Source organism: Pagrus major, chromosome 6 (genome assembly GCF_040436345.1).
Source record: "Pagrus major chromosome 6, Pma_NU_1.0".
In the NCBI taxonomy this organism is placed as follows: Eukaryota; Metazoa; Chordata; class Actinopteri; order Spariformes; family Sparidae; genus Pagrus; species Pagrus major.
This window is the reverse complement of record NC_133220.1, coordinates 16,893,974-16,918,744: the sequence shown is the minus strand read 5'-3', so window position 1 is coordinate 16,918,744 and position 24,771 is coordinate 16,893,974. Positions and strand designations below refer to the sequence as shown.

Genomic DNA, 24,771 nt, shown 5'->3' with positions numbered 1-24,771 from the left:
AAAGCTCATAGACTTTGAGATGAGGGAACCGGATATGCAAAAATGCTAACTGATTTCTGAGTTTGCAGACTACAAACTACACCACTCTAAGGAGCAAAGCTTTCTGGCACATAAAAAGTAATCAATATTGAGCCATACTGTGCTCTGAACATAACAAAATGGTATGTTACTTAATAATCCAAATAAAAATATTCAACATTTTTCTTAACATAGGCCCATTTTTAATCATCTAAACCTATTTCACAAAGTGCAATTTCATCCCTTTTTTCATTGTGCAGTCGTCAATGGTGCGAGACAAATAGATTTTTGATCCCATTTGAATCGCGCCATGAATTAAAAATATCATTTTTAAGTCAATAAAGTTGCTGTTTGTCATTAAGATAGAAAAATATCAAGTTTTGTGTGAATCTGCTCAGTGAACTACTTTGTCTCGCTCAACACACATCACGAACACCAACATGACTCGCCAATTTGGCAAAGAAAAGGTACTAAAAAAGATGAAAATAACAATAAAATCTGGTCATATTGAAACTGCAGTTATGTGAAAGGGTAGTTCGTCAGTTCTGTGAGCTGCTAATATACAGGGGCAGCTCTACAATCTTTAAGTTATGGGTTTTGATGAGTATTATATATTATATATTATATATATATATATATCATATATAGTATATATAGTTTTTCCAGTATATAGTTTTTCCAGTATATGATCTGCTGCTTTCTACTGTTCCCTGCTTTTCCACCATCATCATCATGAACACGACACACAAAGGACAAAAAGGAAAAACGGAAAAATGTGCAAAAGTCAAAACCCTATTTTTAACAGGTGTACTCGTATTTTCAAAAAAACTCTACACAAACACGCTAATTGTTGTTTAAAACTGGTAACAGTGTTATCAATTTGACTGTTGGCTTTATTTGCATGTTTTCACTCACTCACGAGTTTCACTTTTAATACTGAACCAAGTCGTTACTTTATCTCAGCTTGATTTACATGAAAGCATAGATGTGGTCAAGGGGGTAATGACAGTTAATGTGACTGCCAAGTTAAACTGATAGCTGTTTAAGTTTGTTAGTTGTGAAGTTTTTCAGATTTTTCCTATGTGAAATAAAATATCTTTTGGATGCCTTTTTTATTATTAACAACTAGCACTGTACATTTCTTTACTTGGGTGTGATGAAGTCGACTTCAGCTAGATGACTCTTGTATGGTCAAACTTAAATTGACGATGCAAGCACCAACACATTTTACAAATTCAACAGATTGTCACGATTATTGGAGTTTACATATCTATTGTTCCCATTTTTACTGACCACTGTACAGCATTCATAACCCGCACAGTGCTTGTTTGTTGTGAGGATCACAAGTTTACTGATCACAAGTTTACTGCTGTAAGTGGGGTAAACATCTTTTATGAAAAGATGTATTTTGGACTTAAGGGTAATGACTTGGTTATTAGTCACAACGCAGGGCAGTTGAATGGGTTCATCAGTTTCTGATGATGGTGAGTGAATAGTTTGAACATCCCTGCAGTAATGTCAGAAGACTCTTGTTATTTACTTCGGACCACTTGGCTGTGACAAATGTAGCCACAAAGATGCAGACAAGATGCAGCCAACCGTCTCGGCAGCGCTTTTTTCAGTCATGAACAAAACCACTCAGTCGTCAGACAAGTCGTCATTGTTCATGTGGGCAAGACGGTTAATGTGATCTTGCTTGGCACCTGGAATCTCAACGTTTGATGTTGAGAAATTGTTTGAGGAAACTTGCGTATATAATTTCAGTGTGTGAAGGTTGGTTGAGGGTCACGTGAAGGCCTGTGTGTGATGAGATGGTGCCCTATTTTGGCTTTCTGTACTCACTCTTTACTGCCAATTTGAACAATAAGTGAGACGACTGGAGCATGACTATTGGTTTGACGGAAGATTTTTTATGCTGCTAGAAAATGAAAGCAGCTTGTGACTGAGAAGGAATCACGTTCTGGAATAAACTGGGGACGAGCTGCACAAGAATTGAGTCAAAACCTTTGAATGAAGATGGTGTTTTTGAAGATAATGTCCCATTTTATTGATTTCTATGGTGAGATTAAAAAAGTAAAAGTCAATGAGGATAAAAGAAGCGTATAAGTGGTAGAAGTGAAAAATGAAAATTAAACAAATACAATAGATGGGAAACGATGTATACTGTTGTTTCGGAGCTGTGCTGTTGTTAATCTTTGACATCTTTAGATAGAGAAGTGACAGGAATAAAAACTTTGACCAGAGTAATCCTTAAAGCTGTTAAGAACTAGACTGGGTTGTTGTTGAAGACCTTTGCTGTTTGCACTGCTGCTGTGTAAACATGATTGTGGACGCAAGGATTCCAGCTGTTGCTGTAATAAAATGAGTGTCATAGTGTGGGTGTTATGTTCAACGTGTACAATTTTCAGTCTCCCTAGAGAGAGTGGAAACTAAAATGTACTCTGTCATTAATTAGGTTTATAACATCCAGGCCTTTGCTATAGCTACAGCTCCGTAATGCCTCACATTTAAAGTTTGTTCTTCATATAACAAAATGCCGGTGAAGGCAGTAATGAAGAGCTTGTATCTACATTGAGACGCTGATGATTTTAAATGTCTGTCAGTGTTACGAATGTGGACATAATGACTAAGTGGGTAAAGGCAAGAATCAGAAAATGTAGTTAAGTCTGTTAAGCTTAGAAAATTGCATAACTTTTATTTTATGTTCTAAAAAGATGGGAAATGGGTTTCCATAAATTAAGGACTGGTCACAAGGACTGGTTTCCAGACATTAACATGTTAAAAAAAATGTGGGTTAAAGGGGAACTTACAAATCAAAGTCTGTTTATGGGTCTTGGGTTGTGACGACTCGCATATGTGAAAATAGTTGAATACATCCTTTTGTGGCTCCAGAGGACGCTGCATGAAATCTGTTAAATTGCCTAAAGTGAAGCATCAGTCAGGGCTGCAGACTACACATAAGAAAATGAGAAAAGTGATCACAACAGACCTGTAGCCCACCCCTTTCTCTACCTGAGGTTGGCAGCTCAAGGCTACATTAGCTGCGATTAGTATAACACACAGTGGGTGGGTCATGTAGGCGACAGGTTTTTACAAGGAAGGAGGATACATGTAATGAAAAAGACAGTATCTCTAGTTCTGTGGTATTGATTTTGTTCAACTAACCATCATGAGACTGATGATGTTAAATTAGTGTGTAATGTCAGAAGTGTGGAGTACTCTTTTCAGCTTTAGCTCACACAAGCTTATCATTTTGTGCACATACTTTGAGTGTTTTTTTACATTTATGACCAGACACGGTGTCAAGATAGTTTAGACTGCAAATCCTTGACACTTTTGGGACCCTGATACCTAAAACAAACAGAATCCAAATGTTTAATAGATAAAGAAAGGAACATCTTCCCAGTTTGCACTAAGCATGCGAAAACTGCAGACAAGATTTGATTGATTTCACTCCCTTTTTAGCTTTTGCTGCAACCTTTCCTATAAATGATTTTTGGGTTCTTGCAAAATCAGTTGGTCTGACTTTCCCGGCATTCTTATCAACAGCAGGACTGTTGTACGGGAAGCTCAAAGCCCCTGAGCAAAGAGCAAAGTCTACACCCCTGCTCCACCACTATCTACTGATCATTACGCTCATGACAGCGTCACTGCAGCACATCACTGACTATCAAGGGACTTGAGAACAGCTGGAGAACAAGACGGTGCTAAGTAATGTATTTGTTATCTATTTTGTCCACGTTAGTTCCAGTTTTATTGATGTTGCATAACTACTGCTTTATATTTATATAGTGTTCATAGTGTATCTGTATTGGCTTTTAGATGTTCAAATGTGACTTTTGACTCTTTTTTTTTTTTTTATGTTGCCAAAGAAATACAGCAGTATCTACAGAGTGTGTGCATTGTTAGAAATGTTGATGATTCATATTATTAATTGTAGTTTATGTGCCGGTTGAAGCGTTTCTGTCATGTAGCATTAACAAGGCAAATATTTTTAATTTATTTCATTTAGTTTGGGGACATGTCGTGAATTATTTTCCTTATATCACAAACATTTAGAGCTGAAACAATTAGTTTATTTTCCAGTTAGACAATCACAAAAATAAATTGACAACTATTCTGACGATGGATTGTTTCATTCAGTCTTCAGGAACCAATGAGAAACATTTACATCTATTGCGAGGCTTTATGTAACTTCAGTGAGAGGGTAGGATCACAGTGTTACATTCATGTTTTCAACACATAACATTGTTATGATGTAATGAGTTTTGTTTGTAGTTAGCACCTACACTATGTCTGACAAATTGTTACGGACCTTGGATTTGTATTTACCACAGTGCTGTTGCACCCAGAAACTTCGAGGGGCCATAATCAATGGTGAAAAATCCCTACAAAATGTGCTGATGGTTACTTTCATGCTTGGTGTCCTAATTTCTCGCTGGTGCTCGATGATTTTCTAGATGATTGTCTCGTCTACATGTAATGTCTCTTTGCTGTGTTCATACAGGAGTTTGGACGGCTAAGACCAGAGCATGTTTGTGACTGTGTTCCTGCTTCTGGTCACTCTCTGTGCCCAGGGAGGAAATGGCGAGGAGAGAGAGGAGGCACAGAGACCCGGCCATGTTTCGGTGGTGATAGTGGGAGGCACAGGTGACCTGGCAAAGAAGTACCTGTGGCAGGGCTTCTTCGAACTGTATGTGAACCAGGTCAAAAGTGGATACACCTTTTCCTTCTATGGCGGAGGACTGTCCCCTGCTGACAAGGCCACACCGGTCCTCTTTGAGATCCTGAAGGCGGTTTCTTGCCCAAAGGATGTATCACAGGAACGCTGTGCTCTGCTCAAAGAGCAGTTCCTGCGGCTCTCACAGTATCGGCAGCTGCAGAGCGTCGAGGACTACCAGGATCTGGCAAAGCACATTGAGAAAGAGCTTCAACAAGAGGGAATGACAGAGGCTGGGAGGCTCTTCTACCTCTCAGTACCAGCCTTTGCATATGCAGATATTGCTGATAAGATCAACAGCAGCTGTAGGCCGACCAGCGGGGCGTGGCTGAGGGTGGTGCTCGAGAAACCTTTTGGACATGACTTCAGGAGTGCTCAGGTGCTTGCATCTCAGCTCGGGAATTCCTTAAAGGATGAAGAAATGTACAGAATTGACCATTACCTGGGAAAGCAGGTAAGAATAACCTACACAGTGTGTGCCTCTCACCTGAGACTCTGTAACAGATACGTTTGATTTGATGGTGTGTTTTTCTGCTTTTGTGAAAAGGTGGTTTCAAGGATTCTTCCATTCAGAGAAGAAAACAAGAAGCTTCTGGATCCCATCTGGAACAGGCACCACATAGAGAGAGTGGAGATTGTACTGAAAGAGACGCTGGATGTTAAAGGTGATTATGCATCGTTACTGTTGTAATTAAAGGGACAGTTCACCCCTAAATCAAAATTACATATTTTTGCTCTTACCTGTAGAAACTCAGCAACTCACACTAAAACAATCTAGATTGATGAATAGTACTACAGCTGAAAGTAAAAATATATATTTTTGATTTTTGTGGGAATGGTCACTTAAATTTTTTTGAGATAAGAAAAAGTAAGAAGAATTTCTGAGCTAGAACCATGTGTTCATGTCCTCACATGTCGTTTTGCCCTCAAAGGTCGTATCCCCTTCTACGACCAATACGGGGTGGTCAGAGATGTGCTGCAGAACCACATGACAGAGGTCATGACCCTGTTGACCATGAGCCTGCCCATGAACCTGAGCAGCAATGAGGAAGTCCTACGAAACAAGCTGCAGGTCTTCAGGTCCCTGCTGCCCGTAGGGAAGGATCAAGCTGTGGTCGGCCAATACCAAGCATACAAAACAGAGGTTCAGCAGGAGCTGAATAAGACGAAAGATCACATCAGCATCACACCAACATTTGCAGGTGAGTACTGAAGGCTTTTCTTTTTAAATGTCATTAATTTAAGTATTCTTTACTGTTGAACTGTAAAAGACATTGCTATCCAGCTAATAAGTGATCCTGTTTGTGTATTTCAGCTGTATTGACGTACATCGATGAGGCCCAGTATGAAGGTGTGCCAATTCTTCTGATCTCAGGGAAGATGTTAGATGAGCGGGTGGGATATGCACGCATACTTTTCAAGAATGACATCTTTTGTCTTCAGAACCACAACAGCGTACACTGCAAGCCCAAACAGATAGTTTTCCACTTTGGGCACGGCAGCCTTAAATATCCAGCAATTCTTGTAAGTAAGAATTTATTCAAGCCAGTTTTAATGGACAGTGCGTGGAAGGAAGTGACAGAGCATAAAGATGTCGATGTTCTAGGTTTGCCTCTTTCAGACTACTATGTGCAAACGCCAATAGAGCAGAGGGAAGCTTATTATGAACTAATTTCACACATTTTTGCTGGACGAAAGAATAGTTTCATTAGTACTGAAAACCTGCTGGCTTCTTGGGGCTTGTGGACGCCACTACTCAGCAGCCTTGCCAGCACGTTTCCCCGCATCTACCCAGGAGGTGCAGAGAACGGAGACCTGCTGGACGTCCATATTAAAGGGAAAGACATTAGCTACCACAATGAGGTGGTGATAATCAGCAATGATCAGATTGGTGGTGGCTTCCAAGTGATGCAAGGTAAATTTCGTAGCTCTGACATGGTGTCTGCCTGGACTGAGGAGCTGGTGGTGAGGCTAGCTGCAGACATACAAGAAGCAGCGGAGGCCGCAGTACGCGAGGGTGGTGTTTTTCATCTTGCCCTCTCTGGTGGGTCCTCTCCCCTCGCTCTGTTCCACAGGCTGGCCCTGCACCACTTCTCCTTCCCCTGGAGGGACACCCATGTGTGGATGGTGGATGAGCGCTGCGTGCCACTGACTGACTCAGAATCCAACTTCCGCAACCTCCACGACCATCTACTGCACCATGTGAGGATACCCTATTACAACATCCACCCCATGCCAGTACAGATCAACCAGCGTCTGTGTGTGGAGGAGGACGGAGGAGCGCTGCTGTATGAGAAAGAGGTCAACAAGTGGGTGAACGGCTCCAGCTTCCACTTTGTGCTGCTGGGAGTGGGCTACGACAGCCACACAGCCTCTCTGTTCCCTGGCAGTAAAGTAGATGACCACGGGGAGAGTCTGGTGGCCCTCACTGAGAGCCCCATCAAGCCTCACCAGCGTATGAGCCTCACTTTTAGTGCCATCAACCGAGCGCACAGGGTCGCTCTGTTAGTGATGGGCAAAGGCAAACATGAGCTGATCACCCAGCTGAGCCGAGTGAAGGACAACCCAGACAAATGGCCCGTCACTGGGGTGAAGCCTGCTAATGGCAGACTTGTTTGGTATATAGACTATGATGCACTTTTAGGATAGGAATAATTACACTCCTAACTTTCAAACAATGTTTGAGGAGCTGCTTTAATTGGACTGCTGGTGGAGGGGGAAGAGTGTTTGGACCAGCACTTTTTTTTGGCTTTTTAACCACAAATTACATACAAAACATTTCTGCTGACTTTTTCAAGATTGACTTCCAACCATCAGAAGTCAGAATTCTTAACTGTACTTAAAAACTTTGAGCTATTAGGGGTGTCACGATTTGATTTGACTTTTTGATTTTAAGGTCACTATTCAATTTAAAAAAACATTTTCAACAGGAGGAGACAATACCAGGTGCTCAGTTGTGGATTAGTAAACTCAAGGTGAATGTGAGGTGCTCTTGAAGTTATACCTCAGAGTTAAAAATGACAAAGGAGAATAAACGCAGACCGGTTTCAACCACACAGGGTCTTCTTCAGGATGTAACTAGAAAGAGGAATAAAACACAGCCATGCCACTATCGAGCCTTGATTTTTGTAAACATCAACAGATCATTGGTTTCATGCCCTGACAACCTTCATTTACATTTTCAAATTCTTCTTTAAAAAGTAAGGCTACATGGCATAGCATAGCAACAGTGATATAACTGGCTTATGTTTGCTTTTCAGTGTGTGTGTAGCACAAGCACCAGTTTTTGTTGGTCTTCGGACACACAGCGAACGCATGTTGGCAAGCAAGGGTGGAGAGAAAAAAAATATTGAGACAATCTCCAATCCTAATTTTGATTTCGATAACTGAAAACCGATCGTTATGAGCACTGATTTCAGTTTAGATTTGAAATCATGACACCCCTCATAGCTTTTATTGTGTAGTACAGCAGCAGAAAACTTGGAACCGTTCTTGTAGCTGTTTTAAAAACAGCCCCTCATTGGTGGATTCATGTGCTTGTTAAAAACATACAGCAGACTTTGTGAAAAGAACATTGTCTGAATTTCTTACATTTAAAGAGCCGCTGTTTAGCCAACTTTAAAGGCTCGGATGTGGAGTTGCAGCTAAATTACAACGTGACGACTGTGTAACTTCAAAGTTAGGGTTCAGTTCAAAGTGTTGGTGGAATGTGAAGTATCGTGAAGAATTTGTTGTTAATGTGTTAAAAACAACTGTTACGTTCCTTTTTATTGAAAGTTCAAAATCCATTCAAATATTTTTCTCTGTGTGAAATACCTATGCAGACTTTTTACAGTTTATCCATGCCTAACTATGTGAAAAATGAGTTGAAATATATGAAGTATAAATGCAGTTTACAAAGTACAGAGTATGTAAGCGCCATATGAATATCTGGTGTTATAAACATCTGGTGCTGAACACACAACAAACACCAAGATTTATTTTCTTACAACCAGGTGAACCAGGTGTTTGTATGATCTCAGGTGAATTTGTGAAATTGCGGATATGCAGTTTACTGTGTAATCTACACTTGTTGATTGTATGTTTTCTATTGTTGAGTGGAGTGATCCTCTTAATACTTCATCAGTGAGTCAAAAAGAGAAAATGAAATGTGATAGATGATATATTTTCTTTGTATTGAAATAATAGAATTACAAACATTTATTGAAATGTTTCAGGTAATTAAACATTTGGTGCTCGACTCATGAAAAGCACATTCCTGACTCAAACTAATCACATTCCACTTTCTTTATCTGATCTTTAAGAGCTTTAAGTAGATGAATCAGTTTTAGGATGATTTATAAACCTTCTTTAATTCAAAGTGGAGTGTGACTGAGTATTGGCAGTCATTTTATCGTGCCTGCGTTTGATACATCTTGATGAGCATTATTGTTTCAGCAAAAAAGAGGAGACACTGTCCTGCATCCTGTAATACAAACAACAGTATGGGTCTGTAATGAACAAGTTATAAAGAGAATGAAAAAGTGTGTCCCATGCACTGCAAGAAGATTGTGTATATGCAGGTTTTTTAAACTTGGGTAGACCCAGTGGACGTGTTTTTTTTTTGTTTTTTTTTATTTGTTTTTCTGGTGTGTTACATTCGATGTCACGAACAGGCCAGAAAACACAGACTTGTTGTCGTGGGCCGCAGGAATATTAGGTTAATTTCTACATTTTGGAGTGTTTTGATTTTCTTTCCATAACTATAATTTTCCCGTGGTTTTAAAGTTTGGCTCATTAGACGTGAAACCAAATTGATTTGAGAGTAGCATGTATGATCTGAAGACTATTATTAATTCTGGAAACAAGAATCAGTTGTATGGCTACCCTACAATATGCACTTGTGGGTTTTTTTTTTTTTAAAGATACCTTTTCTTAAGATGATGAGAATTACTCATGTCTTTGAACATCATCTGCTCTTTTCTAACATTACAACCTTGACATCCTAGTTTCATAAATATATAGCATTACCCTTTAATTTTACTGCTATGATCTGTTTTGTTTAGCTTCACTTTTCCAATGATATACATATCACTCAGTACTGTATACAGACTTCACATCTGTAACTCTTTGTATAATCATACACCAAATCTACTGTGTAAGGTGTGTTTATATTTATGAGCAAATCAAGCACATGTACACTGTCCATCAACAAATAAAAATCAAACGGATTTAACAATCGAGTCAAACATCTGCTTCGTGGTATTTCTCTGAAGTGAACTTGAAAACGTGAACAGGATTAAGTCACTTTCCCTTTTTTTTTTGTTCCCATGGTTTTAAGTTACGAGGGGGTGAAACCACATGAAATCTTAATATGTGGAGTATCGCATGTCAACGTGGGACAGCTGGTCTGCTTTATCGCTCATTGTTTCTGCTCGGGTCCGTGACAGACAGCCTGTTGGTCAACCAGAGTCCCCCTCTCACCATGAAAAAACCTGAACAGACACAAGCAGGTGTTATTCCTTTGAACTGACATACTTAAACATTGTGTGTGAGTGATCCCACACAGTATGTATAAGAAATGAACTTTACCTGTACTGAAAATAGAAGCGACTGTTAGAATAAGGGACATGTAGTACAGCTCAGGGGTGGTTTTGACCTGTGAACATATATATATTTAAATATCACTCTGATGCTGCTGTTTCTCTAAAAAAAAACTTTAACATTACAGTATTTTTCTTACACATGCTGCTGCTGTCAGAGTCAGGATGGCCGTGCACAGACCGTGTCCACATGACAGCAATCCAAACACATGATAGGACGCCCACAGGCTTTGAGGAACCGGGTCTATCAATGTGAATACCACTGAAAAACCTATTAAAAGAGACAAGTGTTGCTCTAGTCATTATTTACTCAACCTCATGCTTATTGAAAGTCAGGTGGTTTTTGTAGTCCACAAAACATTTCTGGAGCTTCACAGCAAAACAGTGTTGCAACATTCTTCTAAACCAGACAAACTGCATGGATCCATTTTATGTTTCTATTCTCAGTTGTCCCCATCTACTTTAGTTGTTTAGGGGAATGCTGTTTTGCTGTGAAGCCCCAGAAATGTTTTGCAGACGATGAAACTTTCCATGGGGGTGAATAGACAATGACAAAACTTTCTCTTCTATTGTTGTTTTGCTTGTGGTCAGAGCTTTGAGTCAGTGTCTTACAGATGATAGGTGAAATACTGTTTCTACATGTGTGTTTGGACCATGTCTAATTGGATGGGATTCACCTGAAGCTATGAAGGACAAAGCGATGGAGGCTGACAGGTTGTTCAGAAGAGGCTGCCTGCAGTATCGTGAGGATTTGGGCCTTTTTTAAAACAAAACAGACACCATTATTACAGAAAGAAAAGAATGACATGACTGGTTGCTCCATGTTATAAAATTGAGATAACAACTGTGTGGGGAAAAAAGAGTACTTAAAAATCCAGGCACTCCGAAATTAAGGAAATGTATCAAACAGGGAAGGAAGTATTAAAAAGCCTTTTTCATAGTGGCTAAATTGTTGAAAAACTAGTAGTAGTGACCACCAGGTCTTCATCAGAGCTTCAAACTGGGGATCCACTAGGTTTTCATCAGCGCTCTAAACTAGGAATCCACTAGGTCTTCATCGGGGCTTCAAACTGGGGATCCACTAGGTCTTTGTCAGGGCTGACGGTCAAAACATGTTGTTTGGCCTTTTAATGATTAAGCCACTGTAATAAAGGCTTTAAGAATGCTGATTTCCTTCCTTGTTTGATGCATCTTCTTATATTTGGAGTGACTGGAAAGCCCCTGATTTTGAGACACCGTTATTATTAACAACACATTCACTTCTGTACAAGTGACCCATGAGCTGAATGGCTCGATGCCATCGCCTGTGTCCTAGTTACCTTCCCAGGACGTAGAACTGAGGGACCAGAACAAGCAGCGTGAACACTGCATTCACTATTTGACTGTAAATGGAACAAACATGAATTAAAAAACAGGTTATTTTTCTATCAAATCACAACAGAAACAAGACTTTTAACATCTTATTAAAACAACAACCACTTACAATTTTAACCTCTGACTCCTCGGTATCCATCTGCTGCTGTGATACGCCATGAAGACGAGCATGTAGAGGAACATGGATGGTAACACTGTTCAGGACTGCCAGCAGCTCTCAATGTGAGCAGCAGGAGGAGGAAGGATTGTGTTTCACGCTGCACATGCACAGAGACTCCTGCTGCATATTGTGTTCCCTGTAAGCCCAGAAACTTAAGCTTGAAGATTAGGATGTTGTGTTTTTGGTCAAAGGTGACTTCAGCAAGAAGATGCAGTATGTCCAGAGGATTTTAGAATAACGTCCTGTAGGGAGGCTTGTCATCTTAACAGGAACAGAATAGTTTCCTCATATTATGTGTAAAAAAACGTCCTGTTCCGCCCTCCTGTGCACCTCCTTTGTATGTGTCTAGAATAGTTACAGTCAGCAACACATCACCCCTGCCCTACATTGACACACAATGAAACATCCCACCCATTAACTTTAAATTCACCCGTGACACTCATGCAGTGTCAAACAAACATCCAAGATGCCTGTCGACTACAGCGGGACGTGGGACATGGAAAGCAATGTTAATTTTGAGGGATACATGATTGCTCTTGGTAAGTGTCTCTGTTTTTTTTTTTTACAGATGATTTGTGTTCTTTTAGCTGCATGTTGAATTATGATCTGTACTTCTCTTTGTCATTTATCAGGAGAGTTTTATATGTCTAGTGGCAGTAAAAATGTTCATTTATTTCTGGTAGCAGGTTTAAGTTCCTCTCATTCTGACATGCAGGCATTGATTTTGCAACGCGCAAGATGGCCTCGATGCTGAAGCCACAGAAAGTGATTAAGCAAGACGGGGACCATTTCACATTCAGGACGCTCACTACGTTCAAAAATTACGAGCTTTCGTTCAAAATTGGAGAGGAGTTTAAAGAGGTGACTAAAGGGATGGACAACAGGTCATGCCAGGTAAAACTTCAGTATAATGTAATACTGTAGTCACAGAGTTGTACCACACAATTTAAGTTAATTAAAGCCTTTTTATGCAAAGTCATACTCCATTATTTGTTCTCTGTCAGACTGTGGTGAACTGGGAAAACAATAAGCTGGTGTGTGTTCAGAAAGGAGAGAAGAAGAACCGAGGGTGGACTCACTGGATTCAGGGAGACGAGCTTCATCTGGTATGACAGCCGTTGCTCTTCTGGTGGCTCCTTACATTCCAGTTCAGTGATGATATGTAACTAAGTGCATTTACTCATTACTGTACTTGAGAACAATTTTGAGGTACTTGTATTTTACTGGATTATATACCTATTCTGCTAGTTTATACTTCCACTCCACTTTATTTTCGAGTCCTTTTTACTCCACTACATTATTTGATAACTTTAGTTACTAGTTACTTTTCTACAGAAGCCCTAAACTGTCCTGGACAGTACCCAAAAGTCATACTTGAGTAAAAGGCTAAAATATTACACTCTTACAAGTGACAGTCTAATAAAGAAAAATACTTAAAATATCTAATATTAAATGTACTTAAGAATCAAAAGTAATTGTGTACCAAAGTAAAAGTAAAAATGTGAATAGATTTTTTTTTTTTTTTACATGTTGACCCATTAGATTGATGGATCCGATGTTTAACATTTTTCTGATTATCATAATCAGTTTTTTTAATTTTTCATCAGATTATTTTAAAATGCTCTTCTTTGACTAACTAGTAATTTATCAAATAAATGTAGTGGAGTTGGAAAATAAGTAGCAGAAAATGGAAATACTTACGTACTAAGTACCTCAAGATTGTACTTAAGAGTACTTAAGATTATTAGAAAAATGCTGACTATAAAAAATGCTGATATAATAATATTATTTCTGATAATAAATATAAAACATCTAAATATAAGTATTATTTACTTGTGCTTAAGTACATTTCATATCAGATACCTTTTACTCAAATACTAGAAGTAGAAGTATAGAAGTAAAATTTAACACAACATCTTTACTTTTACTCAAGTATGACTTTTGGGTACTTTCTTACAACGCTGGTCCAGTTTGTGTTTGTGATCAACAACTCCTGATCTGTTATATGTTATGCCGCTGATTTCTGCTATTTTGTGGACTCATACAAATGGAAAATCATATCTATATTCAATTAATTAGGCAAACACTAGAAAGTTTTGTATTCTCACTTTTACAATATTTGCAAAGTATCATGTGAAGTTTTACAACCTCGTGTTTTCTCTCTTCAGGAGCTGACTTGTGAGGGCCAAGTCTGCAAGCAAGTTTATAAGAGGACACTGTGATCTTCATACATCTCCACTGCATTTACAGTATTTGCGAGCATAATCCACACAATGTAGTTGGCTCCTGTACTCAAAAGCATGTCATATGAATGCTGTGTGTGATGTTTCAGTGCCTCCTCCAAACCACACGGTGGCGCTATTAAATGTACACATCAATAAAGTCATTCAACTGGAGAGTTGTTGGTTTGTTGGTAAATTTGTGCCGCGAGTTTTCATTTCCAGCTAACTGTTAGCTTCAAGCACACAGCTGGAAGTATTTGTTTATTTGTCCTGTCTTGTCTGTCAATCTGTGATTTTGTGAGGATTTCTCCACCTTGTCACGCAGCTGTAGCCGTTCTGGTAATCCGGTTTTGTCCAGGTTGTTGGTTAAAAGTGTCTCCAGAAGAAAATGTCTGTTGATAAAGACGAAACGCATCAGGTGAGAGCTTTATTTTAACGAGTGTGACAGCTCGGCACGTTCAGTTCACACCAGCGTTAGCTAGTTAGCTAGTTAGCTGGTTAGCTAAGCTAGCAGTGATTCTGATACGGCAGCAGGCAGGTGAACCGCGTTAGCTTACATTGTCGTCCCTGTGGTTATAGCACCGTATTTATTCACTTAATCTGATTTAATGGTTTGTGTTTCAGAGGTTAAAGGCAGCCGTCCATTACACTGTGGGTCGCATTTGTCAGAAGATGGGAGAGGACCAACGGAGACCGTTCAGCCGGCAGGTCGTAGCAGCGATAGCCGAGACAACGTTCAGACAGTGTGGTGGGTGTCAACAGGGATGAGACACCAGTCCATCATTTACCATCAGAAACAGATGATAAGAAAATATTAAAACTCATACTGTTAAGTGTTCGTGTACAACCTACCAGCAGTGATGGGATGTAGCTAAGTACATTTACTCAAGTATTGTACCAAAGTGCATATTTGTATTTTCATTTTCTGCCACTTTTTACTTCCATCAACACTCCACTACATTTTGGAGGCAAATATAGTACTTTTTACTCCACTACATTTAGTTAAAGTGAGTTAAAGTAAAGGTATTGTGCTAAAATATTACTTTGCCAAAAGTGCATGAATAATACTTGAGTGAAAGTCTTACAATATCTAATATTATATGTACTTAAGTATCATCACTTCACTACATTTTGGAGGCAAATATTGCACTTTTTGCTCCACTACATTATTTGATAACTTTAGTTACTAGTTACTTTTCAGCAGAATCCCTAAACTGTCCTGGGACGAGTGTGGTAAAATGTACCCAAAAGTCATACTTAGTTTTTTTTCTTAGTTATTTTACTTAGTAAAAGTAAAGATAACATGCTAGAACACACTTTGCCAAAAGTGACAGATACCCTTGATGAATAATACTTGAGTAAAAGTCTTAAAATAGCTATATTGAATGAATTTAAGTATCAAAAGTATCATCACTTCACTACATGTTGGAGGCAAATATTGTTCTTTATACTCCACTACATTTGGTTGATAACTTTGGTTACTAGTTACTTTTCAGATTGAATATTGCGTCAGAGGCAACTTAGCACAATATTAAATTCATATCAAAGTATGGTATGTAAATATGACTTGGGTACTTTTTAAAACACCACCTATCAGTACATCCACTCGCTTGATTTGACTGAGTTACCAGTTTATTGGGTACATTTGTGCATTTTGTCCCAACCCAAAATGGATATGTAATGTAAATGAATATGGCATCTTGGTGGTTTAAGATGCTGACCATGTAAACACCCCTGGTCTGAGTCCAGCCAGGCCCTATGATATAAGACACCCCCATCTCTATTACCTCATTTCTTTCCGGTCTCTGTCTCATAAAGCAAAAAATAGTGAAAACAAACACGAAAAGAACACTTAGTTACTCAGAGTGCATATTTTCACTGTTGATTAATCTGTTGATTATTTTTTCAATGAAATCGAATAGTTTTTTGGTCTATAAAATGTCAGCCAGTGTTTCCTGAAGCCCAAGATGATGTCCTCAAATGTCTTATTTTTACACAACTCAAAGATTTTCAATTTAATGTAATAGCGGATTAAGAAACCAGAACATATTCACATCACAACTGAGGAGCTGGAATAATTTTTTTCCTTAAAAAAATCACTCAAACCAATTAAGCGGTGACCAAAATAGTTGGCGATTAACTTCATAGTTGACAAGTAATCGATTTACCATTGTGGCTCTAATTACAATTTATATTACTATTATCTTTGAGATAACCAACATTTAGTTTCAAAACAAGTATGGCATTTTTACAGTGTGTAATGTGCTACCTTTTAAAATATGTAACAGAAACACACCAGAAATCCTGCAGTCTTAGGAATTTTATTTGACTTCTCTGCAGATTATGTCCAAAATCCCCAAAATACAACTAAAATAATTTCAATAATGTAATACAAAAACCCGTACATACATTACAAGCGTGATACATACAACCCCGTCTTGTGCATTTGGCCAAAACTTACTATCCACTTCACATCTTTTGTTCTTTCACGGCAAAACTCTGCGGACAGGCAGCAATCATTGCATTGTAACCACTTAACTCCTCCATCTCCTGGAAACTCTTCCTCCTCCGTTTGCCACCTCTGTCTGTCTCACATAGTCAATGTTTACATATAGAAACTCTCAAATTATAAAAAACTGAAAACCACTGTCAGCTGGAAGTGGGAATCGGCTCTGGTCTCACTATAATTCTTTAAAGTTATAGATGCAAAATGTCGACCCCATGGGCAAAAAGCTTTAAATAGATTTCCTGATGGTTGCGTTATAGTGAAAAAACAAGGAATTTTGAAAATGTGAGTGTCAAGAAAATGTTTTTGTTGAGTACAAGAAAATGTATAGCTGTAAAATAAAAAAACAAAAATATATTCTGACAGAGATGGACAAAATATTAGTGACAAAGTTTAATATAAAGCTATTTCATAGTTGCCAGTATGAACTAAACATCTGACTGTTGGCTGTCACTTTTTCAGATATATTTGCCAAAGACCTGGAAGCCTTTGCAAGGTGAGAATCTTTATTTTTGAAATCATAACAGGGGAGTTAACCCTGTACTGTAGAACTAGTGTAGTCTCTCTGAGCCTTTTCATAAAACAATATGATTTAAAATCTCAAATGTGATTTCAGGCATGCTAAAAGAAGCACAGTGTCTACAGAAGATGTGAAGCTTGTAGCCCGTCGCAGTACTGCATTGGTGAGTTACTACTCTGTATTGTCAGTAACATTATACAGCACTTAGTCATGTATGCCATATGTAATAACTTCCTGTATCCAGGCCACTCAAAACATATTTCATCCACGGACTGAGGTATACTGGAACGGTGGAGGGGTATAGATATTTTACAGCAGACAGCATATTGCAATGTTTAATTTGCCTTTATTTATTTCAGTCCATCTACATACAAAATAAAAGTGAAGAACTGAACCAGGAGCAGAGGGATTTGAAAAAGAAGAGTACTGGGAAGAGGAAAAGCAGAGACACTGAGGAGGAAAACAAAGAATAAGGACAAGACACAGGAAGACCTGCAGTGTCTCACTTGTGTCCAACATTCAAATAAACATGAAGGCTGACCCAGATTCATTACAATGAGTTGAGTGTCATCAAAGGTGCCATATTCATTCTTTCATGGGAAATATGCAGATTAACTTTAAAGACTTCTACAGCATGAGATCTTATTAGATATTCACACTTTCTGCAGATTTACAGCAATTCATTTGAGACTGTTACCTGCCCTGGGACCTGCTGATGTAATGTCAAAATATAGTGCATTTGACACAGAAATGATCATGTATGAACTGATTTGCAAGTACGTAGGTAAACAAAAAGGCACTGACTATGAAAACTCTGAAGCTAACTTCAACATCTTCTATTAAAGCTGTTTTGACTGACTAGAATTATACACCTGCCATGTTTCTCCAAAGTCTAACAAAAATTATCTAAATGTTTATAATTTGTACCTGGGGAAACCTCACACGGACTGTTAAAGACTGTCAGGCAAGCTATCAATAATGTTCACCCAATGAGCACTTTAAGCACACCTGTACAGTCTAATCAATTAAATACACCTGCCATAAAGTCTATTTTACGATGGTTTCCTTTTTCCACGAATCCGCGCTGACAACAGCCACAGGCATTATTTTTTTGGGGTGGTCTGCCCATCCATCCCATTACTGTGAATGCCGTATCTCAGAAACGCCCACATTTGGACTCAAGAATGAGTCTAGGCGTCTAGATTAAGGATGTTTAGATACCAATACCAGTATCAAAATGGCCTCTGATTCAGCCTAAAATGCTGGAATCTGTATGGGTGAGTACCATTCAGTCTATGTACCATTCAGACAAGACATCGTTTATTAGAAAAAGGACCTAATTCATAATATATATATTTTTTTTTTTGGTCTTCTAAGAACACATTTGTTGTGGATTGGTATTTCAGATCTGCTGGTAAACAATGTTCATGTTGTATCTGCAGGAATGAAATGTACATTTACTCAAGTACAGTTTTGAATTTTAGGAAATTTTCAGTTTTTCCATTTTTGCTACTTTATACTTTAACTCCACTACATTTGAGGCAAATATTGTACTTTTTGCTCCACTATACTTATTTGATAACTGATTACTTTGTACTTATTTATAATGTTACTAAATAATCAGAAACATGCTGGATGCTGCAATCGATAATCTTCCAGGTTTATAATCAGTCGACCCATAGTATACAGTATGTACATTCATGTCAATGGATAATTTACTTTTAATACTAATGCACATTTAATATCAGATACTTTAAGACTTTTACTCAAGGGCTTTTTGTACGGGTGACTTTCACTTCTACCAATGTAATATTTTAGCACAGTATATTTATTTTTACTTAAGACTTTTGGGCACGTTTTACAACACTGATCATCAGTAAGGAACACCAAATGGTATAAGTACATCTCTAATAACGCAGTCCATTAAACAACCATTTATGACATCAGTATTAAGCATCACAAATTGAATTTATACATCTGTCGACAAAAACTGAACATTATAAACTTCATGACAATACCATTTACGGCAGAGCAGGAATGTCAAATTGCAATAGATTGTACAGGTGTAAACTAAAGTGGCCACTGAGTGAATAAGGCCATCTAAAATCCTCATCACCCCATTAGTTGTCTCATTACCATAGCAAATTAGGGCTAAAACATCGCTTAGCTTATCTGTTTAAAGTTCAAATAAAGACAATGACCCACATGAACTTCCTTCTAACCTTTTAAGTAGCTGTGAATAATCAAAAAGGGATCATTTACTCTGACAAGCCATCAAAAGCAGCAAAAAGACAGGTACTACCCCATGTCATGTCTGAGAAGGCCACACACTGAAAGTGTTGGAACTTCCGTCTTCGTCCTTCAGAACAGACTTCAGTCAGGGTTCAAACGGAGACCTCGACCAGCAGAGCCCAAGGTCCCTAGATATGTGAATCGGATTAGATGTTTTTTTATTTGACAAATTGACTCAAGTAATATCAACTAAGCATCTATTCAAATGAACTTTATTAGAGATCTCCCTTCATTTGACATGTTTTTAAACACTCACAAACAACAAGAGCTACTGGGAACCATTGGACACACCACTCCACGTTCTCACACTATCACTCGCGTCCCCCAGAGTCTTCAGCAGGTGTCATCCACATCAAGTACACACTTACAGATCAGTTCAATAACATGAAAGCACACACCATACAGCATTCAAATCAGATAATATAAGCAATACAAATATTCATCACAACATTCCACTACATTTCGATATTTCCGCACTTGATCGACATACTTAAGAGTAAAGGAAAAACTTGCAAAGATTAAAAAAAAAAATCTTGAAGTACTAATTAATGAATGTCCATGTTAGGGGAGGCTCTCGTAGCATCTGCAGCTTCCACTCACACACTCAAAAAGCAGTCAAATTGGGCTCTTTCACCGACACAACCAGTCCGTTTCACGCGTCTCTCCGTTCGCTCACTCATCGCTTCACTCTTCGCCACAAGCCATCCTCAATCGCACTCATCAGTTCTTAAAATGTCAGTTGCGCAGTTCTTTCCATTTAAAAGTGGATAAAAGTGAAAACACCCACCGTCTCTTAGAACATGCGGAGTGAAGCCGTTCTTTGATGGCATAGCATTTACAGGTGAGAAGAGGGAGAATGATACCGATATCACCCCAAGAATGCTGCCAAAGAGGAGCTTCCTCACAGGAAAATGGAAGAGAGGTGAACTGCAGAAGAGATTTCAATGAAGGCTTTTCCACAGAACTTGACTGCAAATAAAGTTGCACTTAAAACATTTAGGTTTCAACCAGATTCTTCCCAATGCAAGATTGCCTTTTAGATCGATGACAAAGCCGGATAATGGTGAACCACAAACATTCATGCATTTTCAAAATGGTTTTTTATCACATTTCACAATACATGCATTAGAGAATCCAGTTGAAATGGATACAAACAAATGAGACATCAAAAATAGCACTTTAGTCAGACATCCTGGTAAACAATTCACTTCAACACTTTCTAAATTAAATCTTTAGCATTTTTTCCAAATGTACAAAACATCTTCCACAAAAGTGTTAAGTTTTCAGATACGCATCAACACCAGAAATAAATTTTGAAAGACTCATCTTTGTCACAATACTTACCATACAAACAAAAACTTACATACCCCACCCAGATGACTTTGACTCCATACTGGACCCAAAACCTGAGCTAAACCCACTACCACTGGTTGTAGAGTTTGACCCTGTTCCCCAGCCAAGACTGGCTGAGCTGGTGCCGTAGTTGCTGTTGCCTGTACCAAAAGACTGACTCTGGTCCCTACTAGAGCTTGTTCCACTGGAGGTGCTGCCTGAGGTGGATGTCTGCTGCTGGCTAGCCAGCATGCCCATCATCCCCCAACTACTCTGCAGAGCAGCCTGAGCAGCAGCCATCATAGCCGGGTTCAGACTGAAGGAACCAAAATTAGCCAGACTACTGTTAGTGCTGCTCCCTAACCCACTACGGCTGCTACCAAATGCTTGAGCTCCAAAACCATTCCCAAACCGTGCTGTACGATCAAACTGCCTATTTCCATGTTTGGGCTCAGCATTTGAGATGTGAACACTGACGCCTTTGATTATTAGGTCCTCTCCACAGAGACCCTGGGCAACCTGTGAGGGAAAGTAACATGAATCAGATCATCTGGGTAGTGGTACCACAACAACAGGAAGAACTTTATAGACATTTAACAAGTTACCTGATCATCTGCAAATGTGACAAAAGCAAAAGCACGGAATGGCTTGGGGATGAAGACATCAGTGACTTCTCCATACTGCATAAAGAACTGTCGAAGGTCATCTGTGGTCATGTCCTCTGTGCAACGGCCTACAAACACTTTCCGGCTCCTCAGTGGCTCGTCAGGACCCTGCTGTGAACAAAGGGTGGAAATAGATCAATTCCACAGGTTACAGAGCATTAACAACAATGTGGAAATGGCTTGTATTCCCATAATGTGTCGGTATATGCACGGACATTACCATATTCACCTTCGAGTTAGGGAGCTTGCAGTCACACCATCGTCCGTCAATCATGTGGCGCTGGGAGATCACCTTTTCTTGAGACTCGTACTCTGTGAACCTCACAAAGCCAAATCCTTTGGAGTTTCCGGTCTTTGCATCCCGTTTTACCTGAGACAAAAAGCAAACACATCCAGCAATGAATAACAACTGTCACCCCATACAACACAAAGTCATGTGTATTGTATTAATGCTAATGTTTTACCTGAACCATGATGACTTCTCCAAATGTGCTAAAGTAATCTTTGAGGTCCTGCTCAGTTGTTTTCCAGGGAAGACCGAGTACGATCAAGTCAGATGTCTTCATGTCCCCTCTCTTCATTTTCACAGCAGAGGACGCATCAATTTCCTCCATTTTCCTTTTGTTGTCTAAATTGTGAACAACACAGAGAGAAGTTAATTGTATTTTAACCAGACAGCCATGAGATGCGACTTTCTCTGTAATCTCTGCTCAGAAAATATCTGCCAGGACCAAAACTGTAAAAGAGCAAAAGTGAATTTACTAACATTGAGCAAGATGCACAATACTTTTTCACTATTGCCATTTTTTTAAATACACTCTTTGAAACTAATTTGTGAATATTTGTCCATGGACTTTCTACAACAGTTACACAAGTGTGTAACATTTACTAGCAGGTGAGTGTAAACATGTTTGCCACTCATGACAAGTCTTCCAATAAATCAAATTAAAGTTTTTGTTGAAACTCTCAGGTGTCACTTCAACTTCACAGTAATGTCCTGATAAATTTAATCGCATCACACTTAAATTAAACTTGAAATCTGTAAACTGTGATTATGTTGTTCTGCACATGCGACATCTATTGCATGCCTGTCTGTCCTGGAAGAGAGATCCCTCCTCTGTGACTCTTCCTGAGATTTCTCCCATCTTTTTTCCTGTTTTAGGTTTTTTCCCCGATATGGAAGGTTTTTCCTCACTCAAATCAAAGATGTTGTTCACTGTACAGCATGTAAAGCCCACTGTTGCAGTGTGATTGTGATTTTTGGGCTGTATAAATAAAATGTTGATGTAATGGGGATTTGAACATTACAAAACACCTGTGTATAATTCAATACCTTTTAACAACAACTACAGCCTCCACAATCACAATTAAGTTAAATCAACACGTCTTTAAAGTAGTTTCAACAAATCACATCGCCTCCTAGAAGAACATTTACTGCAAGGATGCTGCAGTTGGAAAGATGTCTGAATGTGTCTTGATTATTTGTATATAATCCTGTTTAGTACATTTTGTGCATGCATGTAGCGCACTTCAGTGGGCGTGGACAAACAACGCGTCGCGTCATGCTCATCTATTTTCAGTGTGCTGCTGAAGCTAACACATGAATTATAAATAACGTTACATCTGGCCACCTGTTCGGATAAAGTGTTATGTAAGATTAACCGAGTGCTCTTACTCACCTTTAGGATAGTTCACCACATAAACGACATTCCCCCATCCGTTTTCTGGCGCGTGTAGGATCCCTTCCACAAGACGCACTCCCCGCATGCACTGTGACACGGGGCTCCTGAACCGCAGGCCACAAGCCCCGGGAAACTGAGCTGCCACGGTTGAGAGCAGAACCGTGCCGTCGTCCTCAGACGGGATCTCCATGGGTTCCTCGTTTTCCTCCTCTGCCACTCTTATGTAGACTTCGGCCATTTTCCACAAAAACAAAAACTTCTTCCTCGTGTCAAAACAATGCTAACGTTAGCAGTTAGCTCGCTAGTTGTCCACAATCGCGGCTAACCTTAGCCGATGTTGCTAACAGCACTGAATGAGTCAGGCTAATTAGTTTTTTTTATACTCGAGTAAAAAAGACGTTTCAAGTCAAAACACTATAACAAAAAAAAACGCGTTCGGGTGGGTTTAACTTTAATCTATGTAGTAAATAATATTTCGCTACGCCTGTGCTAACGAGCGTGCATCGACCTCACTGTTCCTTTGTTCGCTGGGACGGGGAGCTGTGTCGTCAACACAGGACGACGACCGTTCAACTGTGCCGCTCAATGAAAACTGCGTACGGTCCCCCGCTAACTAATCTGACAAAACAAGTCCCTCAAAATGGCGTGCGTAGGCCGAGTCAGCTGTCCAACTTCAACAAAACGCGCGTCTCGTCCCAAATGCAAAGTAAGAAATATAAGAGTATACAGTTTTTTTCCACGAGGTGAAAATCAAGACCACCATGTAAGGCCTACCAAAATGGCATTATCTAAGCGAAAAGGGAACTACGTCATTAGAGTGGACGGTTTCATTTTTTGGTGGTTATTTTGTCCCGATTGTGTAGTTGAAACCGGCAATAACGTAATGATTCGTTGGCATACATTTGTGAAACCGTCGCTGCTCGTATATTTAATGTTTATCTTTGGTATAGAGTGTTATAAACAAAAAATATTTGCATAGTCGATGATCTATTTTACACTCTCCCCCCCTCAAGTTATGAAGTGTGGCAGGCCAGGAACATCCACTAAAGCAGCTTCCGTTGCGTTAGCTGGTAGAGACGGGAAGATGGCGGGTCGCGTCGGACTCGTACATTCCGAAATAAACACGTATCAAGTTGAACCTGTATTCAACGAAGCAAAAACGTTTCAAGTACAGTTTTTGACCAGCAGGACTAACCCTCAATTTAAAACGTTATCGTCTGTATTATATCGTTAGAGGAGGGTATTTTAATCACTGCTAATCGCCGCATAAGTGTGTTTCAGTCACTAGTGTAAATGTAAACATTGTATTAGCCTCTCTTGAGCTAGCTCGTCTGAGGAACACTGAAATTCAGTTTCACATTTATTGCTATGTGACTTCAGTCATGTGCAGAGAAGACACGCATTTGTTTTGATTATAAAGCAAATTGCTGAGCCAAGTCCTAGACGTCGATAAGGAGGATGTTATCAATGCATTTGACTGTGTAAAAACTCAACTGTAAACATGTTTCAGACCCATCCAGTATTATTTCTAATACATCTACTTGTACATTTCAAACAACAGGAATATAGAAATCCCACTAAATAGGCGGTACGATACAGTAAGGATGAAATAGTGAACCCACAAAAATAGGAGTTTTGATTATGATATGTGGCCAGATATGTGTCATATAGTTTTCTAGTTATGGTTTATCTGTTGTG

The 24,771-nt window shown here is 39.1% G+C and overlaps 5 protein-coding genes across 10 annotated transcripts; 3 read left to right on the top strand and 2 right to left on the bottom strand.

Moving 5' to 3' along the window:
- The first annotated feature begins 3,633 nt into the window (after positions 1-3,633).
- h6pd (hexose-6-phosphate dehydrogenase (glucose 1-dehydrogenase)) lies at positions 3,634-9,960 on the top strand. The gene is made up of 5 exons (XM_073467862.1): positions 3,634-3,729; positions 4,526-5,192; positions 5,286-5,403; positions 5,671-5,940; positions 6,054-9,960. The coding sequence occupies exons 2-5, from the start codon at positions 4,551-4,553 to the stop codon at positions 7,385-7,387; spliced, it is 2,364 nt and encodes a 787-aa protein (XP_073323963.1). The 5' UTR covers positions 3,634-3,729; positions 4,526-4,550; the 3' UTR covers positions 7,388-9,960.
- A 95-nt stretch (positions 9,961-10,055) lies between these two features.
- On the bottom strand, positions 10,056-12,180 carry LOC140997828 (uncharacterized). Its single transcript, XM_073467867.1, has 6 exons — positions 11,804-12,180; positions 11,640-11,702; positions 10,998-11,077; positions 10,461-10,591; positions 10,310-10,376; positions 10,056-10,212 (listed from the first exon to the last, which is right to left on the bottom strand). Exons 1-6 carry the CDS (start codon positions 11,875-11,877, stop codon positions 10,133-10,135), a joined length of 495 nt encoding a protein of 164 aa, XP_073323968.1. The 5' UTR covers positions 11,878-12,180; the 3' UTR covers positions 10,056-10,132.
- A 139-nt stretch (positions 12,181-12,319) lies between these two features.
- rbp7b (retinol binding protein 7b, cellular) lies at positions 12,320-14,250 on the top strand. The gene is made up of 4 exons (XM_073467868.1): positions 12,320-12,393; positions 12,570-12,748; positions 12,859-12,960; positions 14,023-14,250. The coding sequence occupies exons 1-4, from the start codon at positions 12,321-12,323 to the stop codon at positions 14,074-14,076; spliced, it is 408 nt and encodes a 135-aa protein (XP_073323969.1). The 5' UTR covers position 12,320; the 3' UTR covers positions 14,077-14,250.
- A 22-nt stretch (positions 14,251-14,272) lies between these two features.
- cenps (centromere protein S) lies at positions 14,273-17,652 on the top strand. Its single transcript, XM_073467869.1, has 5 exons — positions 14,273-14,494; positions 14,701-14,824; positions 17,045-17,078; positions 17,199-17,265; positions 17,462-17,652. The coding sequence occupies exons 1-5, from the start codon at positions 14,465-14,467 to the stop codon at positions 17,573-17,575; spliced, it is 369 nt and encodes a 122-aa protein (XP_073323970.1). The 5' UTR covers positions 14,273-14,464; the 3' UTR covers positions 17,576-17,652.
- tardbpb (TAR DNA binding protein b) lies at positions 17,429-23,863 on the bottom strand. 6 transcript variants are annotated; one of them, XR_012179390.1, is made up of 6 exons: positions 23,071-23,863; positions 21,856-22,019; positions 21,621-21,761; positions 21,332-21,499; positions 20,182-21,245; positions 17,429-19,522 (listed from the first exon to the last, which is right to left on the bottom strand). XR_012179390.1 is itself a non-coding variant. In XM_073467866.1 (5 exons), the coding sequence occupies exons 1-5, from the start codon at positions 23,309-23,311 to the stop codon at positions 20,754-20,756; spliced, it is 1,206 nt and encodes a 401-aa protein (XP_073323967.1). In that variant the 5' UTR covers positions 23,312-23,859; the 3' UTR covers positions 19,591-20,753. The 6 variants fall into 6 exon arrangements, 4 of the variants coding, with proteins under 4 accessions (XP_073323967.1, XP_073323964.1, XP_073323965.1 ...); XR_012179388.1 differs by having other exon boundaries at positions 21,332-21,502; positions 21,612-21,761; positions 23,071-23,837; XM_073467866.1 differs by lacking the exon at positions 17,429-19,522 and having other exon boundaries at positions 19,591-21,245; positions 23,071-23,859.
- Positions 23,864-24,771: the final 908 nt, after the last annotated feature.

Excerpts from the sequence above, each read along its gene's own strand:
- rbp7b (XM_073467868.1), top strand. The coding sequence starts at position 12,321 with ATGCCTGTCGACTACAGCGGGACGTGGGACATGGAAAGCAATGTTAAT. Across the intron at positions 12,749-12,858 it reads TGGACAACAGGTCATGCCAG|ACTGTGGTGAACTGGGAAAA; the intron begins GTAAAACTTCAG and ends GTTCTCTGTCAG. Across the intron at positions 12,961-14,022 it reads AGGGAGACGAGCTTCATCTG|GAGCTGACTTGTGAGGGCCA; the intron begins GTATGACAGCCG and ends TTCTCTCTTCAG.
- cenps (XM_073467869.1), top strand. The coding sequence starts at position 14,465 with ATGTCTGTTGATAAAGACGAAACGCATCAG. Across the intron at positions 14,825-17,044 it reads GACAACGTTCAGACAGTGTG|ATATATTTGCCAAAGACCTG; the intron begins GTGGGTGTCAAC and ends TCACTTTTTCAG. Across the intron at positions 17,266-17,461 it reads CCCGTCGCAGTACTGCATTG|TCCATCTACATACAAAATAA; the intron begins GTGAGTTACTAC and ends TATTTATTTCAG.
- LOC140997828 (XM_073467867.1), bottom strand. The coding sequence starts at position 11,877 with ATGTTCCTCTACATGCTCGTCTTCATGGCGTATCACAGCAGCAGATGG. Across the intron at positions 11,078-11,639 it reads CAGTTCTACGTCCTGGGAAG|GCCCAAATCCTCACGATACT; the intron begins GTAACTAGGACA and ends GTTTTAAAAAAG. Across the intron at positions 10,377-10,460 it reads CTCTGACAGCAGCAGCATGT|GTCAAAACCACCCCTGAGCT; the intron begins GTAAGAAAAATA and ends ATATGTTCACAG.
- h6pd (XM_073467862.1), top strand. The coding sequence starts at position 4,551 with ATGTTTGTGACTGTGTTCCTGCTTCTGGTCACTCTCTGTGCCCAGGGA. Across the intron at positions 5,404-5,670 it reads AGAGACGCTGGATGTTAAAG|GTCGTATCCCCTTCTACGAC; the intron begins GTGATTATGCAT and ends TTGCCCTCAAAG. Across the intron at positions 5,941-6,053 it reads CATCACACCAACATTTGCAG|CTGTATTGACGTACATCGAT; the intron begins GTGAGTACTGAA and ends TGTGTATTTCAG.
- tardbpb (XM_073467863.1), bottom strand. The coding sequence starts at position 23,311 with ATGGCCGAAGTCTACATAAGAGTGGCAGAGGAGGAAAACGAGGAACCC. Across the intron at positions 22,020-23,070 it reads TGTGGTGAACTATCCTAAAG|ACAACAAAAGGAAAATGGAG; the intron begins GTGAGTAAGAGC and ends TTCACAATTTAG. Across the intron at positions 21,503-21,611 it reads CTAACTCGAAGGTGAATATG|CAGGGTCCTGACGAGCCACT; the intron begins GTAATGTCCGTG and ends CTTTGTTCACAG.